This window comes from Lynx rufus, unplaced genomic scaffold (genome assembly GCF_022079265.1).
Source record: "Lynx rufus isolate CCGP_SWC_20201006 ecotype Redwood Valley unplaced genomic scaffold, mLynRuf1.p SCAF_5, whole genome shotgun sequence".
NCBI classification, from domain to species: domain Eukaryota; kingdom Metazoa; phylum Chordata; class Mammalia; order Carnivora; family Felidae; genus Lynx; species Lynx rufus.
The window spans coordinates 28,558,903-28,581,018 of record NW_025814867.1 but is presented as its reverse complement, the minus strand read 5'-3'; the positions used below and the strand labels follow the sequence as shown (position 1 = coordinate 28,581,018).

Here is a 22,116-nt window from a genome sequence, read left to right as displayed (position 1 = left end):
TGTAAGAAAAAAGTCCTACCTAAGTTAATTTTTTCACTGTTGGCCCCTTTCACCAACAACATTTATCAATCACATATTACGTGCAAAATATCACATTATACATTTGAAACTTTAAAAAAAATCCATTCCTGAATGTGGCAATAAGCTGAGTGAAGGGAAACAAAACATACAAGATTACTACTATTCGTAATATTAGACTGCGGTGACAGTTTTACAACTCTATAAATATAAAAAAAATTACTGAATTGTATACTTATAACAAGAGAATATTATGGGATGTAAATTTTACCTCAATAAAGTGGTTTTAATGATACAAAAAAGTACTATTATTCAATTCCGTGAATTCTTAGTTTATCTCTAAAAATTTTATTGTGTTTCAGAGAAGAGTGTTCTTTTCAACCTGAAAAGACACTTAGGACAATCATATTTACCATTGCTATTTTCACATTATCTCTAACATGCATGCGATCAGCATCCTTCTCAGGAACTGGATCTGAGCTGTCCAAGTATGCCAGCAAGCCTGGCGGCTAAAAGTAAACAAAAACAAAACATAAAATCCATTTGCAAAACAACCGCACAGAAGAAAATTTAGCTTCCAAACTCAAATAAATACTATGACTTAAGCTATTGAGGTTAGCATTTATTATGTGACAACTTCTACAATAAACATCTTTTAAATAAAAAACAAACTAAAAATATCCTTTAACAGTATAAATAAACTTACTCAATTAAATTTTATTGGACAAGAATGCATAAATCTTCTTGGTCATTCAACAGACTTACCAAAATGCGTTTCAACAGGTTTGTCGCAGTTACGTTATCAGCTGTCCAGAGTCCCACTAAATGTCTACTTAGCTGTCTGAAAAAAGCAGACGTTGAGAAAGGTTTGCTGCTTTATCTCAGCTAGAATAGAAAGGAATTTTTAAGAACAAAATATCATATAAGCAATATGGCTACAGGAAAAAAAATCATTCTGACATTAATATTTAAAGTTAGTACTTCAATGCGGAGAGGTGCATCAGATAGTAATTCAAAATGTTGCTAATGTTTTAGAATTTTCTCCAATCAAAATGCTTCCCTGATCAACTCCCTGATTTTCAATGGACCTGAACATGAAGTAGGTTCTTACCTCATTTAAAGACAGGGACAATAAATAAAGCAATTAGACTGGATGATACAATTAGTTTGTATAATCAGTCTCAAAACAGTGATCATATAGCATTCTGGCATTCCTTGGAAATCTCAACATGAGCAAAAGTCAGTAACTATGTTCTAATATAACCTTTTTAGCAAGGTCAGGGATAGAAAATATTTTCAGTTTTGGAGCCTAGACAAAGACTCAAAGCACTTAGAGCAAATTATTCTACTCTTGCCACTTTAATTTTTTTACGTTTATTTTTGAGAGAGACACAGAGCGCAAGTGGGGGAGGGGCAGAGAGGGACAGACACAGAATCCAAGCAGGCTCCAGCCTCTGATTTGTCGTCAGCACAGAGCCCGACATGGGGCTCAAACTCACAAGCTGTGAGCTCAGGACCTGAGCCAAAGTCAGACACTTAACTGACTGAGCCACCCAGGCACCCTTAATCATGCCACCTTCGAGGTAAAAACATATTTTGGTTCAAAGTGGAAATCTAAGATCCATGTTGACTTATGACTTAATCATTTATTAATCTTAACCCTCGTGATAACATCTGTCTCCTAGGCTAATAAGCTCCTCATAAGCAGAAAATATATTTCATTGTTGACCCTTCTGTGCTTCCGTAGGGATTCAAATTGCCATGTGCTTCAAGAATAGGCATGAAACCTGTGAGTGAAATAACCAAACCTATAGACATATATATTTATAATAGGTTACATTCCCAGAAGAAAAAAGCTTAAAAACCCAAACTGCACTTTGTAATGTTACCAAAAGAAATGAACACCACTAAAACGTTCATTTCTGGGGCACCTGTGGGCTCAGTTAGTTAAGTGTCTGACATTTTGTTTCAGCTCAGGTCACGCATGATCTTGTGATCATGGGATCGAGTCATGTCAGGCTCTGTGCTGACAGTGTGGAGCCTGCTTGGGATTCTCTCTCTCTCTCCCTTTCTTTCTGCCCCTTCCCTGTTCATGCTCTCTCAAAAAGAAATAAACTTAAAAAAAACACAAACAAACCTGTTCATTTCTGTGCCTATTTGGAAATTACTAATGAAGTAATTACACTTATTTTTTCCTTCACTTGCATCGGGTAGGTATCATTATCAGTGATTCCTTAAAGAAGGCTTTAATCAGGGATAAACAGGATAACATTTTATAATAGCAAAGATATAATAAAAAATAAAGTAATGCAAATAACAAGTGGTACCTATATTATAAATTGATAGCTTTTCATTAGTGTAACTGATCACAGTAGGGAATGTAATTGATTAATAAGAGGAACACAAGAAGCAAACATCTAACACAGGGGTTTAATAGAATAAGACATCAAATAGTGTCTATTTTAATGAAAGATGGTATCTAGCATCGCTAAAAAGGCAGTATGCCAAGGAAATAATCTTTCTTTTAGATCTTTTTGTCCTCTCAGGCAACATAAAAGACTACTTTTGGGGCTAACATTTGTAAGTTGAGGGATGCAGACAGCTTCTTATAATACCAACAGCAGAAAACTACTGGCAAGGCAGCATATCAAAGCATCCAATAACTGAATATAGGTGACAAAAAAGGGAAATTTATGGTATCATAAAGTAAACCTAAGTGAAAATTTATGCTATCATTTAAAAAGTCAAAAAGAACATAATCAAAAACATCTTTTTTTAAACTAATGAATCATGAGTCATAATATAGTATGCTAAGGTTATCTGAAGAGTCACACATCAGGAATCATAAAGAAAGATTAAAAGGGATGGAATTCACATGGCCTGGAACAAATGAATAGGTTTATATGCTTCCTTATATTTAAATGATTATTATAAAAAAAGAATTTGCCAAAGTGGAAACTGTTTAACTCCAACAGATTTAGGATAGGCCTACACTAGGCTGATTAGATAATGTTTTCTTTAAAAAACATTTTTTAATGTTTATTTTTGACAGAGAGAGAGAGAGAGAGAGAGAGAGAAAGAAACAGACAGACAGACTGTGAGCCAGGGGAGGGGCAGAGAGAGAGGGAGACACAGAATACAAAGGAGAACCGTGAGATCATGACCTGAGCTAAAGTCAGATGCCTAACTGAAGGAGCCACCCAGGAGCCCCACTGTTTTCTTTATTCTTAAAGTAGAGTACCTAACTAAAGATATTTACAAATTGACATCATGGCCAGAAGGAAATACAAAGAGAAAAGGCCTGGATATGTGGTTCTAGTTCCATAAGCTTCTAGGCACTATTTTTCATATTCTACTCCCTTGACTATGGGCCCTTGACTATGGGTCCCTCCCAAGTTATCCAGGGGCAGGGACAATGATCATCTGGGCACAATCTTTCTAGAAGGGAAGGAAAAGGAGAACTAGGTGAATCAAAAGAAAATGAATCATTCATGTAATCCAAATACTTATTCAGTCTGTTTTATGTAATATCTGAATCCATTTTCTAAGCAGCAGTTAATTTACAGCAAATTAAATTTAACCTACCTATTTGTAAGCATCCTCTGATCTGAGCTTATTGTAAACATCGCAGTATGCAAGTGTCGAGGTAAGGCACCTTCACTTAGGGCAAGCTCCTGCATTTTTGTAGCAATTTCTTTGTCACCTTCCTTTGGAAAAAGGGTAAGATGATCCCTAAAGCAGCAATCTAGAATAAGCTATCCTAATTTTATAAAACTAATTTTACATCTCTAAGTAAAATTATACAGTATACAATGTAATAAAAATTTTAAATGCAACTTTACCCAAAAACAACACAGGTGATACAAGTAATTTAAAAAATATTATTTGACTGTGGTGTTTTAAATGTTTACAAGTACATTTATCCAATGAATTATGCTTTGCTTAATTTAATATTAAAGTTAGGTTCATTCTCTGAGTATTTATCAGCCAATGAAAGGGAAATGCAACTCAGGGAAATCAGCAATTCCTGGTCTACAAACCAGGCTTGCTTTTATTATTGACAATACATACATTTTCATGGTGAACACAGTTATTTTTTTTTAAAGAATGATTGATAATTGGGGTAGTTCTTTTTATTCTTAGATTTTACTTTGCTTATATGGGCTCATTTTGGCAACAGAGTATGACAGGACAGGACTATTGACCAAAGGTAATCACAGAACTATGAATTAAGTAAGCAGTGTGATATTTAAGACAATCTGTTGAAAAGCATGAATGCTCACAATGTTAGTGAAAAAAAGTACAAGTATATAGTACAACTGAGTATGTAGTATGTATACAAATATTCACATAGTGTGAATATATATGTACATGTATCATTCTGACAGCACTTTCAATACAAATATATACAGTACATGGTTTGTATATGTACACATATAATTCTGAATACTACAGTCTGAGAGAAAACTTACCAAAATGCTAAGAGTAGTTACCTCAGGATGATAAAAATAGAAACTATTTGTTCCTTGAATTTTTTTCTATTAACTCCAATGTTTCTTCAAAAATCATATATTGCTTTACAATCAGAAAAAATAATTTAAGATACTTGCCAGGATTTCAGTGTAAATAAAGAAGGTGTTATAGATACCTCCAGCTCCAGTCACTGACTATGAAACGGACATGTGTAGCTTATATTGAAGCCCTAAGTCCACATTTTGGTTATACATGGCCCTCAATAAGTATTTCCGAATGAATGGCAACATATTGGTGGATGATTGTTTGGTCTCATGTTCTTAACCGTCCTTGGCTATTGTCAGCTCTGTGAGAGATACTTACTTTGGAAACAACCCATTAACTAGAGGAAGAAAATCAGCCTTTATATACCCACTAAAAATGAAAACAACCTTTGATGTATAACACCTATATAGAATTTTTTAACATCTACTTAGAGGTATACTAATTATGTGCATTTTATCTAGCAACATGTTATATTTATGAGTTACAATCACTGAGAGTTTTTGATAAAAGGGGCACTCTTACATTTTATCCAAACCACTACTATGACGACAAAAAAGTAAGAATTCAAAGCCACTTATACTGATGTTATTGTAAACATCAGTATGCAAGTTGATATTCATAGCCATGATTTTGTTTACTAAAAAACACAGAAAGCTAAAGAAATTATCTTGGGGAAACAATATCTTGTGTCTGTCCAATAACATATACTAATCTCTAGAGCTCACTTACAAATGCACTTTAGCCTGAGGAACTTATTTTTGTTACCATTCTTATTTAACACCACTCTGCTATGAACTAACTCCATTAACAGATTTCCATGTAACCTCAGTACCTAAAGATTTCAGTAGCATCAATACCATCATCTCCCATGCCCCCCCAAAAAAAGAGCAAGAGAGGAAGAATGCTAACTTTTAATTCTCTTAAACACACACAACACAAATAATATAGGAACAAGAAAGATTTATTTGCCCTAAACCCACTTACCTCAGAACTTTCAAACTCTTAGTTTAATATTGAGGATTGTTTCTGTAGTTTAAAACTAACTTCTGAATAAAGATTTAAAATTACTTTTCTTACCCAGAAAAAGTGCATGTTTCCCATAACAGGCTGAAAGGTAATTTTGTCAGCTTCAATGAAAACAGCCAATCAACATTCAAGTAAGTTTCAAATTTCCAAGCTGTTCTCACCTCTATTATTGCCTTCATAACCAATCCAGCTCCCTTGATAATTGCCATGGAAGGATGCTTTAACATGGGGAGAAAAAAGAATCACAGAATGAAAGAATTTCATTCCAACATGGCTAGCTGTTGCTTTTAAGGAGGATATACAATTTTATTCAAGGTATAAGTCATAAAATTAGTAAAGGATACATCTGAAAGTCAGATCACAGTTTGGTTAAAAATTTTAGGTATCCTTACAACATAGCTTTAAAGAAAATCAAAGCATCAGCAGGAAACAGCTGGTACTTATTTGAATAAATATCAAATGTAATGATACACACTGACATTATACAAATTAATATGAAATAAAAATATAAGTATATAGAAACATCACATTTTTGTAATACTGTAATATTATATGAAATAACAATGTTTGCAGCTATTTATGAACAGCTCTACTAAAACTGATCCTATCATTTGGTAATTTATAAAGAAAAGGGTACTCTGGGCCTATCATAGAAAAAAAATGCACTTCTCACTCCTGAGATGGAGAAGATGGGCAACAGGGTCAAAACAGTGGTCAAAAGCCATTGATAGAGCTCTACATCAAACACCAAGAAATCTGTAGAATTTAAATATCCTTAATAGGATAACATACTAGGCTGTGTTTGCTTATCAACATGATTACAGAAGCACACATCCATTATTTTAAAACCAAACTCTAAGTGGTTCTCTTAGAGTAGCTGTTAGCTGATAAAGAAGATAACAAACTCTCTCACCTGAAAGAGTTTGAAGAGGGTTCTTCCATTGGATGCTACCATCTCTAAGAGCATATCAAACTGCTGTCCTTCTGTTGTCTCACTATATGGAGCACAGAGGGCAAAAGTAAGGAAGTCCAAGAGTGAACTAATAACTAGGGCACCAGTCCCATGATCCTGAAACAAGTAACATATTACCATGACTTAGGGCAGAATTTCAAGCAAAACAGCAGTAACATGCTTCTGCTAGTCTATATGTTAAAAGTATTCCTCAACATGAGGTTTAAAGTTTGACTAAGGAGTATTTGTTTTACTAATGCAATAAATCCACTGCTTACCATATTTCAAAAGGAAAATAATTAAAACTTGGTCAAATTTCAACAGAATAACCAAGACTCCTCAAACACGTATAATAAAGGTTAACATGTATAGAATTCATATGAAAAGTAATCTTTGACAAAATTTATAAAACTCTGAAAATTTGTTCCTTCGAAATGTTACAGACTGCCCATCTCCAAAACTGTTACCAGTGACTGAAGAGTAAGGATGTCACTAATTTTTAAGAGCAGCTTATTTCATAATGACATTATTAAAGAACAACAAAAAAACCCTGGAATATGACTGCAAAAATCTAAAGTCTTTCCAACTTACTCTTTTAGGATGAATGGATGCAGTCCTAAAACAGAGTATTTTACTATTAGTGAGTGACCAAGCTGACCAAACTGTGTATGACCAACTGACCAAAGCTGGGAGCTCCAATTAAATAAAAACTGTCCAGGTCACCTGGGTGGCTGAATCAGTTAAGCGTACGACTCTTGATTCGGCTCAGGTCATGATCTCACGGTTCATGGGTTCAAGCCCCCTGCTTGGGATCCTCTCTCTCTCTCCCTCTCTGCCACACCCATGTATGCACTCTCTCTCCCTCTCTCTCAAAATAAAAAAAAATAAAAAAAAAACAAAAAACTGTCCAAACTGCACTTCTGGAACACCTTTCAATAAGGTATGGTATTTCTCATTAAGACAAATTTAATTACAACTTACCACATGGGAATTAAATTTCTCCAGTAAGTTTTCCAGAAACTTCTTTGAAGAGAGAAGAGAAGCTTTGTTCAGCTGTTCTTGCCTTAAGTCATAGTCATCATGCATGGGCTATTGATTAAAAACAGTGATAATTCATGAGCAACCCCATATGCCAGCATCACACGGAAGTCATTTATAGAGAGTATTCATTAAATACTAAAAAAAATTAAAAACCATAGCCTTTAAGGTTGAAGGCAGAAAGGAAACTCGTGATAAGACAAACAGGCAAAAGTGATGATTTCCCCCAGGGTCTGATGAGGCTGTGCAGATAATGAATCCGAGTATCTGTAGCGAGTACTATATAAGGCACTCTCTCAAAAGTCCAGGTCTCCTCCTTAAAGGCATATGACATCCATTTCTTCTCCCCCAATTTTATAATTTAAATTTGAAATGGTAAAACTTAGCATTTATTTACCTATATTTTTAAACAGCATTTAAAAGCAGGTACTAAAAGAGCAGCAAATACTTCTTTGTCCCTTTGACTGGTGGAATAAAGGAGAATGGAAAACGGATTCTAACATGAGGGTTAGGAGTAAAGATCCAATCCTAACTTTGCTACTGACTACAGCTGACCTTAGGCAAGGTTAATTGCTGTAACTCCAAGTTTCCCTTTCCTCAGCCATCAAGTAGGATTAATGGCACTCAGCTCACAGGACTACTATGAAGCTTAAATGAGATAATTCATGTAAGATACACAGCCAAAACCTAATATGTAATGAAGGCTCAAGGTGTTTCACACTACCACAGTTTATTTTCTAGGTATCCCACTAACTCTTTTAATGGAGTTATCCGGAGTAGTAAAGATAGTAAAATTCACTTTGGAGAATAAATGTAAGACTTTATGTAAGTGATTACTTAGGTTTATTCTATACCACTGAGCTTGCCTACAGCACTTTATATGAAACATAAAAGTCCCACTGCTATATACAACATTGAAGTTAATCAGGAACTTCAAGTTACACTGAACAATTCATTGCTTCTCCTCCCAAAGAAACCGTCACCAAGTTAGACCTTTGCGCTCAGCCTTCAAATGTGCCTTCTTTAGCCCCAATCTACTCCATCTTATTTCTTACGTATTTAGTCTGCCTCTAACCTTACCTCTAATACAGTCTCCACATACCATCAATCAGCTTTCAGAGGTCCAAACCTAATGTTATACTCCCTTGCTGAAAAACCTTTCAGGTTGTTCCTTACTAAAGAATATAAATCTAGCTTCTTTGATATAAAAGGCTTTTTGATAACTGTCTCTGCAATACATCTCTAACTTTAACTCCTAATTCCACACACCTCCATACATGCTTTATGACCCAGCCATTTCAATTATGTGCTTCATCCTAAACATGCCTTTGTATATGCTATCCCGTTTCTCAGGAAAGACGCTCACAGAGGGAAAATACCTGTCTATCCTTTAAGATTGAGTTCAAGTGTAACACCTTCCAGAAAGATTGGCCTAGAATCTTTTATGTTTTCCTCACCACAAAACCAAAACTGAGTGCTGCTTTTTAGGGATCAGGTAACCTCTACTACTTTAGACTATACATACAAGCTTACCTTACTAGACTGTTAGCCATTTCAAGAAAGGAAGGAATTCTATTTCTAGTAGATAGCACAGTGCCAGTTTATAAGATATGCTAAAAAAAAAAAAACAAAACAAAAAAACCACACACACACACACACACACACACACACACACACACACAACCCACACAAAAAAATCACATTTATTTGAATAAATAGAGGGCTATGAGAACAATCTAGGAAATCTAGGTTTGTGGAAATTTAAACCATCAATCAACTTAAGAAAAACCAGTAAAATGACATTAAGTAGACGGATTTTAAAAAATACTACTTACACACATGAGGGCACAGAGCATATCAACAGCTGCATGGATTACTCCATTGTTGCTCCTCTTGAGTGCTTTTACTACCTTCACTCCTAGACGTTCCCGAAACCTTGTGGAACAACAACAAAAAACTCCCAAGCATATAATAGCAATATCAGAGCATTATTTTATCATTAAAATGTGACATAATAAGTCTTTGTAAGTTTCTATTGCATTCAGCAAGTACATATTTTGAGAGAGAAAGAGACAGAGTGGGGAAGGGGCAGGGAGAGTATCCCATGCAGGCTCCGTGATGTTAGCACAGAGCCTGATGCAGGGATTGATCCCACTAACCATGAAATCATGACCTGAGCCAAGCTCAAGAGTCAGATGCTCAACCAACTGAGCCACCCAGGCACCCCAGCAAGTATATATTTATTTCTTTAAGTTTATTTATTTATTTTGAGAGAGAGTGTGAGCGGGGGAGGGGCAGAGAGAGAGGGAGAGAGAGAATCTCAAGTAGGCTCTGCACTGTCAGCACATAGTCCGATGCAGGGCTTAAACTTACAAACCACCAGATCAAGGCCTGAGCCTAAATCAAGAGTTGGATGCTTAACCAGCTAAACCACCCAGGTGCCCTAAGTACTTATTTTAAATTCCACTTCCAGAACACATCCACTCCCGTAAGTTTTGTTCTTTGCGGGGGGAAGATTTTTTAACTAATTAAAACTAAAATGGATTTCACTTCCTGTTCAAATTCACTAAAATAAGAGTCAGTAATATTACAGGTATGTATGAGGACAATATCCACCCCCTTTAGTACCACTCCCCTTTCCTTTTTAATTTCTCATGATTAAAAACTCCCATATCATCATATGAAAAAGTTTCAGGTTTAGACAGATATAAAGACACAAACTTGATCATTTGCTATTTTGACTTGTCCGTATACTCTATAAGAAGTTCAAAGCAACTTACTTTGGAAGCTGAGTGAAGGCCAGAAAACCAGCTTTGGAAGCTACAAGCCTCCTCACAGCCTGGAACTGACTCTCAAGTTCTGCATTTGAAGCAACAACATCTCCCTCTTGAGACAATAATGCTGTTATGGCATTATTGATCAGTTTTTCTTTGTTTTCTGAGAAGAGACCCTAGGTAAAGGAAGAATGTTTCAAAAAAGTTTCCATACCAAAAGTTAGTGACTATGAACAAATTAAAATACGATTCATCTTACATCCTGTGTTACTGCATGCAGAACTCCACTATATGAAATATTAGCGTTGAACCTGAATACAGCATCTGCAAAGTTGCCATCTGTAAGATGAAAAGGTTCAAAAAGATTTAGAGGTTTGCATTCTTAACTTTTAAATTATTAAGCAGATGGATGGAAATGCAATTACACTTAAATCAATACTTACTCGGAGGTGTGGCCAAAAATCTGAGATGAAGGCTCTCTACTTCCTCATCGACAGGCATGCTGAGTAACCCCCATCGCTGACCTTTATGAGTTGGTGTCATTTTTACACAAACATCTCTGTTACCAGAGGCTCTTACTCCATCCAACAAACTTGCTAATAAGGAATCTCTAAGCAAGGTAAAAAATAAAAAGATTTTAGGACTGATAATTAAGGGGAATTTTGACTCAGAACACAGCATAGGCCCTTCAGCAGGTAACCTGTTCAGGGAGGGCACTCAAGTAGAAGAAGAAGCACGAAAGAAATGGGGCTTTACGAAAGAGCCTAGAGTGCCAGTGCTAGCTCTGCACTTTGCGGTCACATACCTTGTACAAGTTACTAAAGCGCTGTAAATGTAACATTTTTGTTCTGTTTTAAGATTTTTAAAAACAGTTTCACTGAGATACAACTTACAAATCAAAAATTCACCCAATTACAATGTACAGTTTAAGAATTCTTAGTAAAGGGCACCTGGGTGGCTCAGTCGTTAAGCATCTGACTTTGGCTCAGGTCATGATCTCACAGTTCATGAGTTCAAGACCCGCATCAGGTGAGCTCAAGCCCATTCTAAGTGAGTAAAGCCCCAATTTGGGTAAAACAGGAGTCCTGCTTTGAGTAAAACACAAGCCCCACTTCTCTCTCTCTCTGTCCCTTGTGGGATTCTCTTTCTCTGCCCCTTGCTCACTTGTGCCCTTTCTCTCAAAATAAATAAATAAATAAATAAAATCTTAGCAAGTTTTTTCAATTGTGCAACTATCCATCTGTGGCATACTTCCATCACCCCAAAAAGTTTTCATGTACCCATCTGCAAAAGACTCCTCAGCATCAGGCAACTCCTTATTTTCTATCTCTGTAGTTTTGACTTTTCAAATAACTTCATCAAGAGAATGAAAAGGAAAGCCACAGGCTGGGAAAAAATATTTATAAAAGCCCTATCTGATAAAGGTCCATTATCCAAAATATACAAAGACCTCTTAAAAGTCAACAATAAGACCAAGAACTCAATTAAAAAATGATCCAAAGTCCTTAACAGACACGTACCCCACCAAAAACAATACACAGATGGCAAATAAATATATGAAAAGATACTCAACACATATGTCATCAGGGAAATGCAAACTCAAACAGCGAGATACCACCAGGCACTTACTAGAATGGCCAAAACTGAACACTGACAATACCAAATGCTGGTGAGGATATGGAGCAACAGGAACTCTCATTCACTGCTGATTGGAATATAAAATTCACAGCCACTTTTGAAAGACAGTTTGGCAGTTTCTTACAAAACTCAACATCCTCTTATCCTATGACGCAGTGATCATACTCCTTAGTATTTACACAAAGGATGAAAACTTACGTTCACACAAAACCAGCACTCGGATTTTTACAACAGCTTTAATGGAAGCAACAAGAGGTCCTTCAGTAAGCAAATGGATAAATAAACCATGGTATGTCCAGACAATGGATTATTAAGTGTTAAAAAGAAATGAGCTATCCAGGAATGAAAAGACATGGAGAAAATGAAAGAAGCCAATCTGAAAAGGCTACATACTGCACAATTCCAACTATGACACTATGGAAAAAGCAAAACTTTGGACACAGTAAAACGATGAGTGGCTGTCAAGATTTAGGAGGGAGGGAGAGATGAAATTAGTGGAGCATTAGGATTAGGATTTCCTCATCCAAAGTATTTTTACTGCTAGAGAGGATCTGTGGACATTTTTAGGGTGGTGAAAAGTCTGTATGATACTATAACAGTAGATAAATGTCATTATACATTTGTTCCAATTATACAATTGTAGGTTAGTCAATTTTAACGTATGTATCTTTCTGGTAGGGGATGCTGGTAATGGGGGAGGCTCTGCCAGGAAGTATATGAGAAATCTCTGTACCTTCTGCTCAATTTTGCTATAAACCTCAAAGTGCTCTAAAAAATAGTCTCTTAAAAATGCAAATAAACAGAATAATATGTAGTCTTATGTGTCTTGCTTATTTTACATAAATTTTTAAGGTTCAGTCCTTTCTATTGATGAATAGTTTTTCACCATGTGGATACTCAACATGTTTGCCTATTCATTCACCAGGTAATATATATATCAATTGTTTCTAGTCTTAGCTGTTAGGAGTAATGTTATTGTAAACATTCACACACAAGTTTTTATGCAGGCATATGTTTTCATTTCTCTTGAGGTAGACACCTAAGAATAGAATCATTGGGTCATATGATAACTTTATGTTTAAGAAACTGCCAAACTATTTTTCAAAAGTTTATGACTTTATGTTCTCCCACCAGCAATGTAGGAGAATCCACATGCTTGCCAACAATCGGCATTGCCAGTTTTTTCGATATTACCCATTTTACTGTATATGTAGTGGTTTTACTTTTCCTTAATGAATCACGGTCTTTTTATGTGTTTATTTACCATTCACATATTTTCCCTGGTGAGATGTCTATCTGAATATTTTGCCTACTTATTTTTTGGGTTTTTAATTTTTTTACTATTGAGTTAAAAGAGTTCTTTATATATTCTAAAAGCAAGTCTTTTACTACCTATATGTGTTTTCCAAATATATTCTTGCTGTCTGTGGCTTGTCTTGTCCTTTTCTTAATGGGGTCAAAGTTTTAAATTTTAACAAAGTCTAATTAATCAGACTTTCATGAATTATGTATTTGGAACTATATCTAAAAACCTTTTCCTAGAGCACCTGGATGGTTCAGTTGGTTAAGCGTCAGACTCTTGGTTTCAGCTCAGGTCATGATCTCATGATTCATAAGACTGAGACCTGTATTGGGCTCTGTGCTGACAGCATGGAGCCTGGTTGGGATTTTCTCTCTCATCTCTCTGTGCCCCTCCCCCATTTGCATGCACTTGCACTTACGCCCTCTCACTCTCAAAATAAACATTTAGAAATAACAGAAAGAAAGAAACCTTGTCCTAATCCAAAGTCACAAAGAAACTGTTTTACTTTTTGCATATAAACTTGATTGGGAATAATGGCATCTTCTTCCTAGGGATCAAGATCAAACAATGTATGTACATAAAGCACATGACAAACTGTAACTGTTGAGATCCCTCCCCTGATTAGAACATGTGCAGTTTTTTTCCCCCCCAGAAGTTCTCTTCCTTGAATTCAGGACAGGAAAAAATACCACCTTTTTGCTTAAAATGTCATTTTTGTTGAACTTAGATCAAAAGCTTTCCAAGGTAAGAAAGAGTTACTGGTCATACTACAGGAAGTGACAGGACTTCAATAAGGCTGCATTCTGAACAGTGGCAAAATGTGCCAGAACCATTTCAACTATGCTTTAAAAACAGATTCAGTCTCAATCTTTTTAAACAGCACAGAAGAACTGCCTGGAATGTAAAAGCTGCCAATACCATGACAATGGCTTAGTATATGAAGAGAGTTCTAGTCATTCACAGGATAGCATTCAAGTTCTTTACCTCACAGGAGTTGATGAGCTATAGCATCTCACAGCTTTTCACATCAACAGTCAAGTCACAGTGATATAAAAATAATCAGGCTCATTCCACTGGAAAATTAGTAACTAGACTAATGAAACTAACTTATAAAAACCTAACTTAAAAGTATATCTAAAGTAACTTGCTGCTGTTATTCAAACAAGTTAACAATGAAAAGTGAAAGGTGCTATTTTAAAATGCTTTATTTAAAAGCATAAGTTACAGAAACACACCTTATTTTCATCATTTCATTTAAAATCAAATCACCATTTTTATTTTTTAGAAATTTGAAAACGGGATCTTTATTTTTTTAACATTTATTCATTTTTGAGAGATGAAGAGAGACAGAGAATGAGTGGGGGAGGGGCAGAGAGAGGGGGAGACAGAGAATCTGAAACAGGCTCCAGGCTCTGAGCTGTCAGCACAGAGCCCAATGTGGGGCTTGAACTCACGAACCATGAGATCATGACCTGAGCCAAAGTCGGACACTTAACCGACTGAGCCACCCAGGCACCCCAGTGAATGGTCATTTTATTTTATTTTTTATTTTTATTATTTTTTTTTCAATATATGAAATTGTCAAATTGGTTTCCATACAACACCCAGTGCTCATCCCAAAAGGTGCCCTCCTCCATACCCATCACCCACCCTCCCCTCCCTCCCACCCCCCATCAACCCTCAGTTTGTTCTCAGTTTTTAACAGTCTCTTATGCTTTGGCTTTCTCCCACTCTAACCTTTTTTTTTTTTTTTTTCCTTCTCCTCCCCCATGGGTTTCTGTTAAGTTTCTCAGGCTCCACATAAGAGTGAAAACATATGGTATCCGTCTTTCTCTGTATGGCTTATTTCACTTAGCATCACACTCTCCAGTTCCATCCACGTTGCTACAAAGGGCCATATTTCATTCTTTCTCATTGCCACGTAGTACTCCATTGTGTATATAAACCACAATTTCTTTATCGTGAATGGTCATTTTAAATCTGCACCAAAATAATGCTGCCTTTCCTAAGTTATAGGATTTTAAAGATCTAGATCATAACTTTGTTTTTCCTTTGATGGAACATTTTGCCTTGCACATACTAGGATATTAAAAGCTGGATGAATTAAAAAAAAATACCTCTCTGTTGAAGAATATTTCCGTATTTGCCCTTTTATAAATTCAATGGTAAAAAGTTGTGGATTTTCTGAATCACAAACCAATGCAAATACCTAGTGAAAACAAAAAACAAGTTCAACAAATGGTATTTAGTTTTATGACATTTCCTTAGAACTATAGACTACCCTTTTAGCTTACAAAAGTCAGTATTTAAAAATTGTTTACAGGATCAGAATTTAAGAGCTGCTTTAAAGTCTCAAATTGTCATACCATTACTGAATAAAAAGTTTCACTCGTTGTATACTTGGAAAACAAATTTTGTAACAGTCACTGCTCTAAGTACAATAAATATAATAATGTGAAGAATTAAATAGATTCTCCTTATTTTCCATTTGTTGGGACATGAAAAATTACTAAAATAGAATATTATCCTATATTATCAACAGGAATAAACCTCATTAAAGCTAATAATGTCAAACTTACTTCTCCTAAAGGCTTCAAAGTTGCAATATTGTATGTCGCTGGATCACGTTCCACTAAACATGTTTCTGTAAGCGCTAGAACTCGTTTTACAGGCTCCTTCAAACAAAATTTAAACATATTAAAAAGTTATTAAAAAATACGTCAAAATCAGATGAACAAATTATCATTTTTAATATAGAGTCTTACCGAATGTCTAGGTGATATTTTTTGGACTATAAACTCTGCTAACGATGTGATGGATTCATCAGTGCTGTATTTTCCAAAGCGAAGATTCAAATACTGCTCAAATTCTAAAGGTTCTTTTCTGATGCGCAATGAAATACCTATGTAGTTGCCAGCATGATCTATTGCACTTTTGATAATTTCTTCTCTTTGCTCTGAAGCAAATAAATGCTGCACAGATTTTAAAATTTGAAAAATCAGGATTGAAACAACTAAAATGTGACCATTTTGAATCAATTCACAAGAAAGAGACTGAAGTAGCAATTCTAAAGAAAAAAAAAGATAGTGGATCTTATCAAAGGTAAATAAGCAGTGTGTTATATTTGAACCACTAAATTAAAATCCCAAAGTCTGGGATATAGAACCTTGCAAATAACTAACTGAATGGAAATTATTTCATAACTTCTCAGGGTCTGGTTCCCATCATCATGTGGAAAAAGGAATGCTGGGGCTTCCCAAAGTGGTTCCCGGGACCCCAGCCAAGTCCAGTAGGGGTAGTGGGTACTACGTGGGTAGGATTCCCAGTTTCAACGAAAGTAGCTCTGATTTAATGTTTTTATATAGTGGGCTTTCTTGCAAGATCACCTTGAGGAATGTTTATGTTTACAAGTCATTGGCTGATGGATATTACAAATCAACCTCCAAGAGTGTACTTTACAAAGGTAAGGATAAGGTACTGCTATCTGCATTTGAGTCCTGGAAGCCAAAAATGCTAAATGGGCTGCAAAGGACAGGGCAGGAGAGTGCCATGCAATAATAAGAACTGTCCTGTCCATATGCCAATACCTCCCCTGCTGGCTGAGTAACACTGATTGAGATCACGTTTTAAAACCTGATTTTAGGGGCACCTGGTTGGCTCAGTCGGTTGAGTGGGCAACTCTTGATCTCGGGGTTGTGAGTTCAAGTCCCACACTGGGTGCAGAGATTACTTAAAATAAACAAACAAATAAAATCTTAAAACCTGATTTTATTCCCAGCTGCTTATAACAGTTGCTGTATATGCAGAAGGTACCAGATAAAGGTTTGCTAAATGAATCTGTCATGGTATCATATTTGCAGTGAATTGACTCATTTTAGCTAGCATCTTTTAAAAGGCACAGTATGCTTAGAAAATGGATGATTAAAATTATAACTACTTGATGCCATGAAAGCAATAAAAACTGTTGGTAACTGAGGAGTATCAGATAATTCTCATCCTTAATGTTTACCTCAGGCACTGTAAGGCTTAGTTGAATTACTGTGATATAGTTGTCCCGTTAAGGTCTGCAAGGCTGCACTCCTGTAATTAGGTATGGTTTCCACCAAGGGGTTAATCATTACAAATTTCCACTGTCCATGGAAGAGATAAGATAAGCCTTTGGATGGCACTTCAACAACAGGCTTTAGGCTGCTCTAGGGTGGGAAAGGAACCTAATTTTCTCTTTGGGCCTAGATCTTTTGGGTCTAGACTCAAAGGTAACAAAATGTCTAGATATGTGTTCCTAGAGGAGGGACACCAGAATTGTACCCATCACCAAGGCAAAGGTGAAATCCAAGACGGAAAAAGGCCTCTAACTCCATATTTTGTAAATCAAATAGTTCAGCACCCCTCCCCCATCATCATTCCCTTCTGCTACCCTATCCTCTTGTGTTATCGAAAAGTTCCAGGCTAAGGGGCGCCTGGGTGGCGCAGTCGGTTAAGCGTCCGACTTCAGCCAGGTCACGATCTCGCGGTCCGTGAGTTCGAGCCCCGCGTCGGGCTCTGGGCTGATGGCTCAGAGCCTGGAGCCTGTTTCCGACTCTGTGTCTCCCTCTCTCTCTGCCCCTCCCCCGTTCATGCTCTGTCTCTCGCTGTCCCAAAAATAAATAAACGTTGAAAAAAAAATTAAAAAAAAAAAAAAAAAAAAAAAAAAAAAAGAAAAGTTCCAGGCTTGCCCTGGCTCTACTACCAACAGAAGGATAATTTATCCATAGAACACTAAATCATAAAGTAGCGGTTCCCAGGCCACTAAGATATCTACAGAAATTAAAATTCTCAAGAGAAAGGAAACTTGAGAGTAAGCTCAACTGAGCCTTTCCTTGTGGAAACTCTCCAGTGCTCATCTTGAAGAGGTGAGATTTCATTAAGGAAGGCAAAATGTTTCTTATAAAAAAAGATGGTCATCATTTAGAGTTCAGCTTCTATTACCAATTAACAAACGGTCTGAGCATCTTAAGTGGCTTTTGCTATACCTCACAATTCACATATAATTCAGAATTTCAAGATAAAAACATGCAATGAACTCCAAATTTGAAGTTTCAATGGATACTCAGACTTCAGATTACAAACAGCTGGGGAAAGGAGGAAAGACTATAAAAATAAAAGATCTTAAATTACTTTTTCAAAGAAAGCTTAGAATCTTTCAGTTAAGACACTGATATAATGAAAATAACAACTGTAACCCCCATTTACTGAATACTAAGACACATATTATGCTAAGCATTTCACATAAATTATCTCATAGAACCCTAAAACAAAAACCTATGACATACATATTACTCTTGTCACTTTAGAGAGCTCCACGTTGAGATTCAAGCTCAGGTCTCTTTGATAACAAAGCACGTACTCTTTAATACCATACTTCCTTCCACAAGACAAATGTGAAATGTGAAATAGAAGTGTAAAAAAACCCCGCTTTCCTTCAAATGGTTATGTCTCTTTTTAAATGACTTTTTAAAAATACTACTTACCAATCTACTAAATCCTCCATAAAGTATACAAAATCCCCCTTGATAATCGGAGAGATCTACAAAGCCTTCAATATTTCTATAGTCATAGGAACAGAGGACTTTGTTGGTTGCAGGATTAATTTGGTCAAAGCCTCCAGGAGTGACTTCTAAAACAACAGGTTTTCTTGTATCACTCCAGTGGTGCTTATAGCAGTTATACCTCTATAGAGAGACAAACAGTATTACTTTTAGGTTCATATTTAAGCTTACCATAAAATAAAATCACATTTAATCTATCAGTCACTGCTAAAACAACCAGAAATCCAAATATTATAATTATTTACAGCTACTATCCAATCGGTTTTGTTTATTGAGAGTGAGAGCCAGTGTGTGAGCAGGAGTGGGGGAGGGGGCGTCAGAGAGGGAGGGGGAGAGAAAGAGGGAGAGGGGGAGAGAGAGGGGGAGGGAGAGGGGGAGGGAGAGGGAGAGAGAGAGAGAATGAATGAATATATCTTAAGTAGGCTCCACACTCAGCTCAGAGCCCTACTTGGGGCTTGATCCATGAACTGTTAGATCATGACCTGAGGTGAAAAGAAGAGTCGGACACTTAACCGACTCAGACACCCAGGCACCCCTACTAGTCAAATTGTTAAACATATTAATTTTAACTATTTGGAGATTTGTATTTAAGTAAGAATGTTCACTCAAACTGAAGAAACGATGTCCTTTTTTTAAATTAACAAAAGTTCGGGTTACAATATTTTGTGAAACAATTTTAAGTAGGTCTTATGCAAATCTATTTTTTAAAAAAAGGAAATCCTAAAAGAATACTCTGAAATTTTTGCCGGGGAAAAAAAGATTTCAACTTTTGTTGATGGATTCTTTTAATCCAACTTACATATGGAAAAAAGCTAAGTCACATTTTGGGGAAGTTACAGTATTCAATGTAAACAACCTGAGCTGGTTCAGTACACTAATACAGATTTTCTTCCTATACACACAAAAAATGCTGAAGCCTCAGTCTGACCTTACAGTTTTCTAATCACACCAAAGGTATAAATCTGATCACATTAGTAAGTAAAATTCCATTTAGATAATGACATTCCTTTATAAAGTACCTACTATCACAATGATTAGAGGGGTGCCTGGATGGGTCCAGAAGTTAAGTGTTTGACTCCTGATTTCAGCTCAAGCCATCTCAAGGTTTGAGAGATCAAGCCCTGAATTCCACTCTGCACTGACAGCAGGGATCCTGCTTAGGATTCTCTCCAACCCCCTCTCTCTCTCTGCCCCTCCCCCACTAGCATGTGCATGTACTCTCTCTCTAAATAAACATTTTTTAAAAAAATTTAAAAAGTGATTAGAATGGTTAACATCCATTTACTACCCAGTTTTATTCTTAAAAAGAAAAAGGGCTTCAGTGAGGCTGCTAACCAAAATGATATAAGAGAAAATAATTCAAAATAAAGACAAAATGAGGCAAGAGAAAATAAAAATAATCAAGTGTCAGATGTGAAATGAATCTCCCCTCACCCACCCACTTCCCTACCCGACAATATAAAGAGGAACACACAGTCAGTTACATGACTCTGAAGGTAAAAGTAAATTGGATGCTCAAGAATACAACTATTTCTCGGGTGCCTGGGTGGCTTAGTCAGCTAAGCATCTGACTTCGGCTCAGGTCACGGTCTCTCAGATCATGAGTTCGAGCCCCGTGTCAGGCTCTGTGCTGACAGCTCGGAGCCTGGAACCTGCTTCAGATTCTGTCTCCCTACCTGCCCCTCCCCCACTCACACTCTGTCTCTCTCTCAAAAATAAATAAACATTAAAAAAAATTTAAAAAGAAAACAGTACAACTATTTCTAATACTGAAATGAGAGAAATTCTCTTGTAGGTGTTTAGAAAAGCGAGAAGGGCATTAATAAACACCTCTACAACACCCCAAACACTGAACCTAGCAATGAGCCTCAGTTTGGCTCAGGATCATATGACATCAAGTCCCCTTAGCACTACTACTGATCGATGACATAATGCACATTATAGTTCCATAAAAGGAATTCTGCAGAACAAAGGGCCTGCATTAACCCAAGAATATGCTTAGAACCTTGACTCTGAACTAAAGGATGGAGCAGTGCCACTCCTCTCCAGAAGGGAAGCCACGAAAATGGTGGTGCTTTTCCAAACTATGCTTGTTCATGTGCCCCAACCCACTCTGCAGGACAGTCTCTATTCCTCCCACGTGATAATCAATGGCCATAATGAGATGTGCTGATGGAAACACATCATTATCCCTCAGGATTGCAGAGGCTGAGAGAGACTCAGAGACCTAATTTAGGTATATCTCAATTGAAGGCCTGAGTGTCAAATTCAATTTATGCAAGAGTGTTCAGCAGCAGAGAATCTGGGGGAGGAGAAGGTACCATTTATTCCTGATATAAAATTAAGTGGACTGTCTTTAGAGACACTGTTTCTACCTCAAAGTTCTGAAACATACTAAGTTGCTGAAGTTAACTGATATAAAGGGAAACTTATAAACAAAATCTAAAGTATGCTTTTGGAAGCAGTTTTCCAAACAGATGAGGAATATGGAAAACTCAACTGCCAACATGAAAGAAATTGTAATTTATAGAAATGTGACTGTGGCTCATGAGGAACAAGAAACAAGCAGCTTGCCAACAGCCATTAATCTATTTTAAATGGCTCCTGAGCAGTCACTTGCTTGACTTGAGATCAGTGAAGCTTCTGGGAGGCTAAAACTAGCAGAACATCCACAGAAAGAATGAGGGCTTAAAAGGCAGGGAGACGGTGCTGCCAGCTTCTCAGAATTCAATTCCTGCCTTTTACCAGAAGAGCCAGAGTTCTGAACAGTGCTATCAGTTTAGGCATCATTCTGCCCCCTTGCCCGTTATAAATCCAATACCTTCTCATGGAAAGAAATTCAGTATTTCAAGGGAGTGAAAAAAAAGCACGGACTCCCATTTTCCCCCCTCAGAAGTCTCCAATTTAGTTTAAACGCTGTTGTAACATGATTACAGAATGCGTGAGAAAGTTAGGAAGATTCTAATGAGCAACCATGACTTCCCCAAAGCTGTCAGTGCACCATGCAAAGCCTAACTAGCAGCCAGATCCAGTGCAGGCACATATAATAAGACAGTTCTGATATACCCCAAACTTCTTAAAACCTTAATGCTTCTGAAATAGAAAAATCCTACACAAAACAACTGCTGCAGGTTCCAACAGGTATCATCCACAGTGTTGCTTACGATTGCTGTTTAGAATACTGAATAAAAAGTACCTGAGTGGTAACAGCATTGTTTTTATTGCTCCATAGTTCTGCCTGAAGACTTTTTTCCCTGTCAT

At 36.6% G+C, this 22,116-nt stretch overlaps 1 protein-coding gene across 1 annotated transcript in view; it reads right to left on the bottom strand.

The window, feature by feature from the left end:
• DNAJC13 (DnaJ heat shock protein family (Hsp40) member C13) overlaps positions 1–22,116 on the bottom strand; it is a 125,426-nt gene that overhangs the window by 66,715 nt on the left and 36,595 nt on the right. The window contains exons 6-19 of the mRNA XM_047099768.1: positions 18,778–18,978; positions 16,033–16,239; positions 15,847–15,942; positions 15,385–15,476; positions 10,770–10,936; positions 10,586–10,665; positions 10,333–10,502; positions 9,388–9,487; positions 7,496–7,603; positions 6,476–6,631; positions 5,724–5,780; positions 3,604–3,725; positions 784–859; positions 432–527 (exon numbers count right to left, since the gene is read on the bottom strand). Coding sequence (XP_046955724.1) covers positions 432–527; positions 784–859; positions 3,604–3,725; positions 5,724–5,780; positions 6,476–6,631; positions 7,496–7,603; positions 9,388–9,487; positions 10,333–10,502; positions 10,586–10,665; positions 10,770–10,936; positions 15,385–15,476; positions 15,847–15,942; positions 16,033–16,239; positions 18,778–18,978 — 1,728 coding nt within the window. The remainder of the gene's footprint in view (positions 1–431; positions 528–783; positions 860–3,603; positions 3,726–5,723; positions 5,781–6,475; positions 6,632–7,495; positions 7,604–9,387; positions 9,488–10,332; positions 10,503–10,585; positions 10,666–10,769; positions 10,937–15,384; positions 15,477–15,846; positions 15,943–16,032; positions 16,240–18,777; positions 18,979–22,116) is intronic.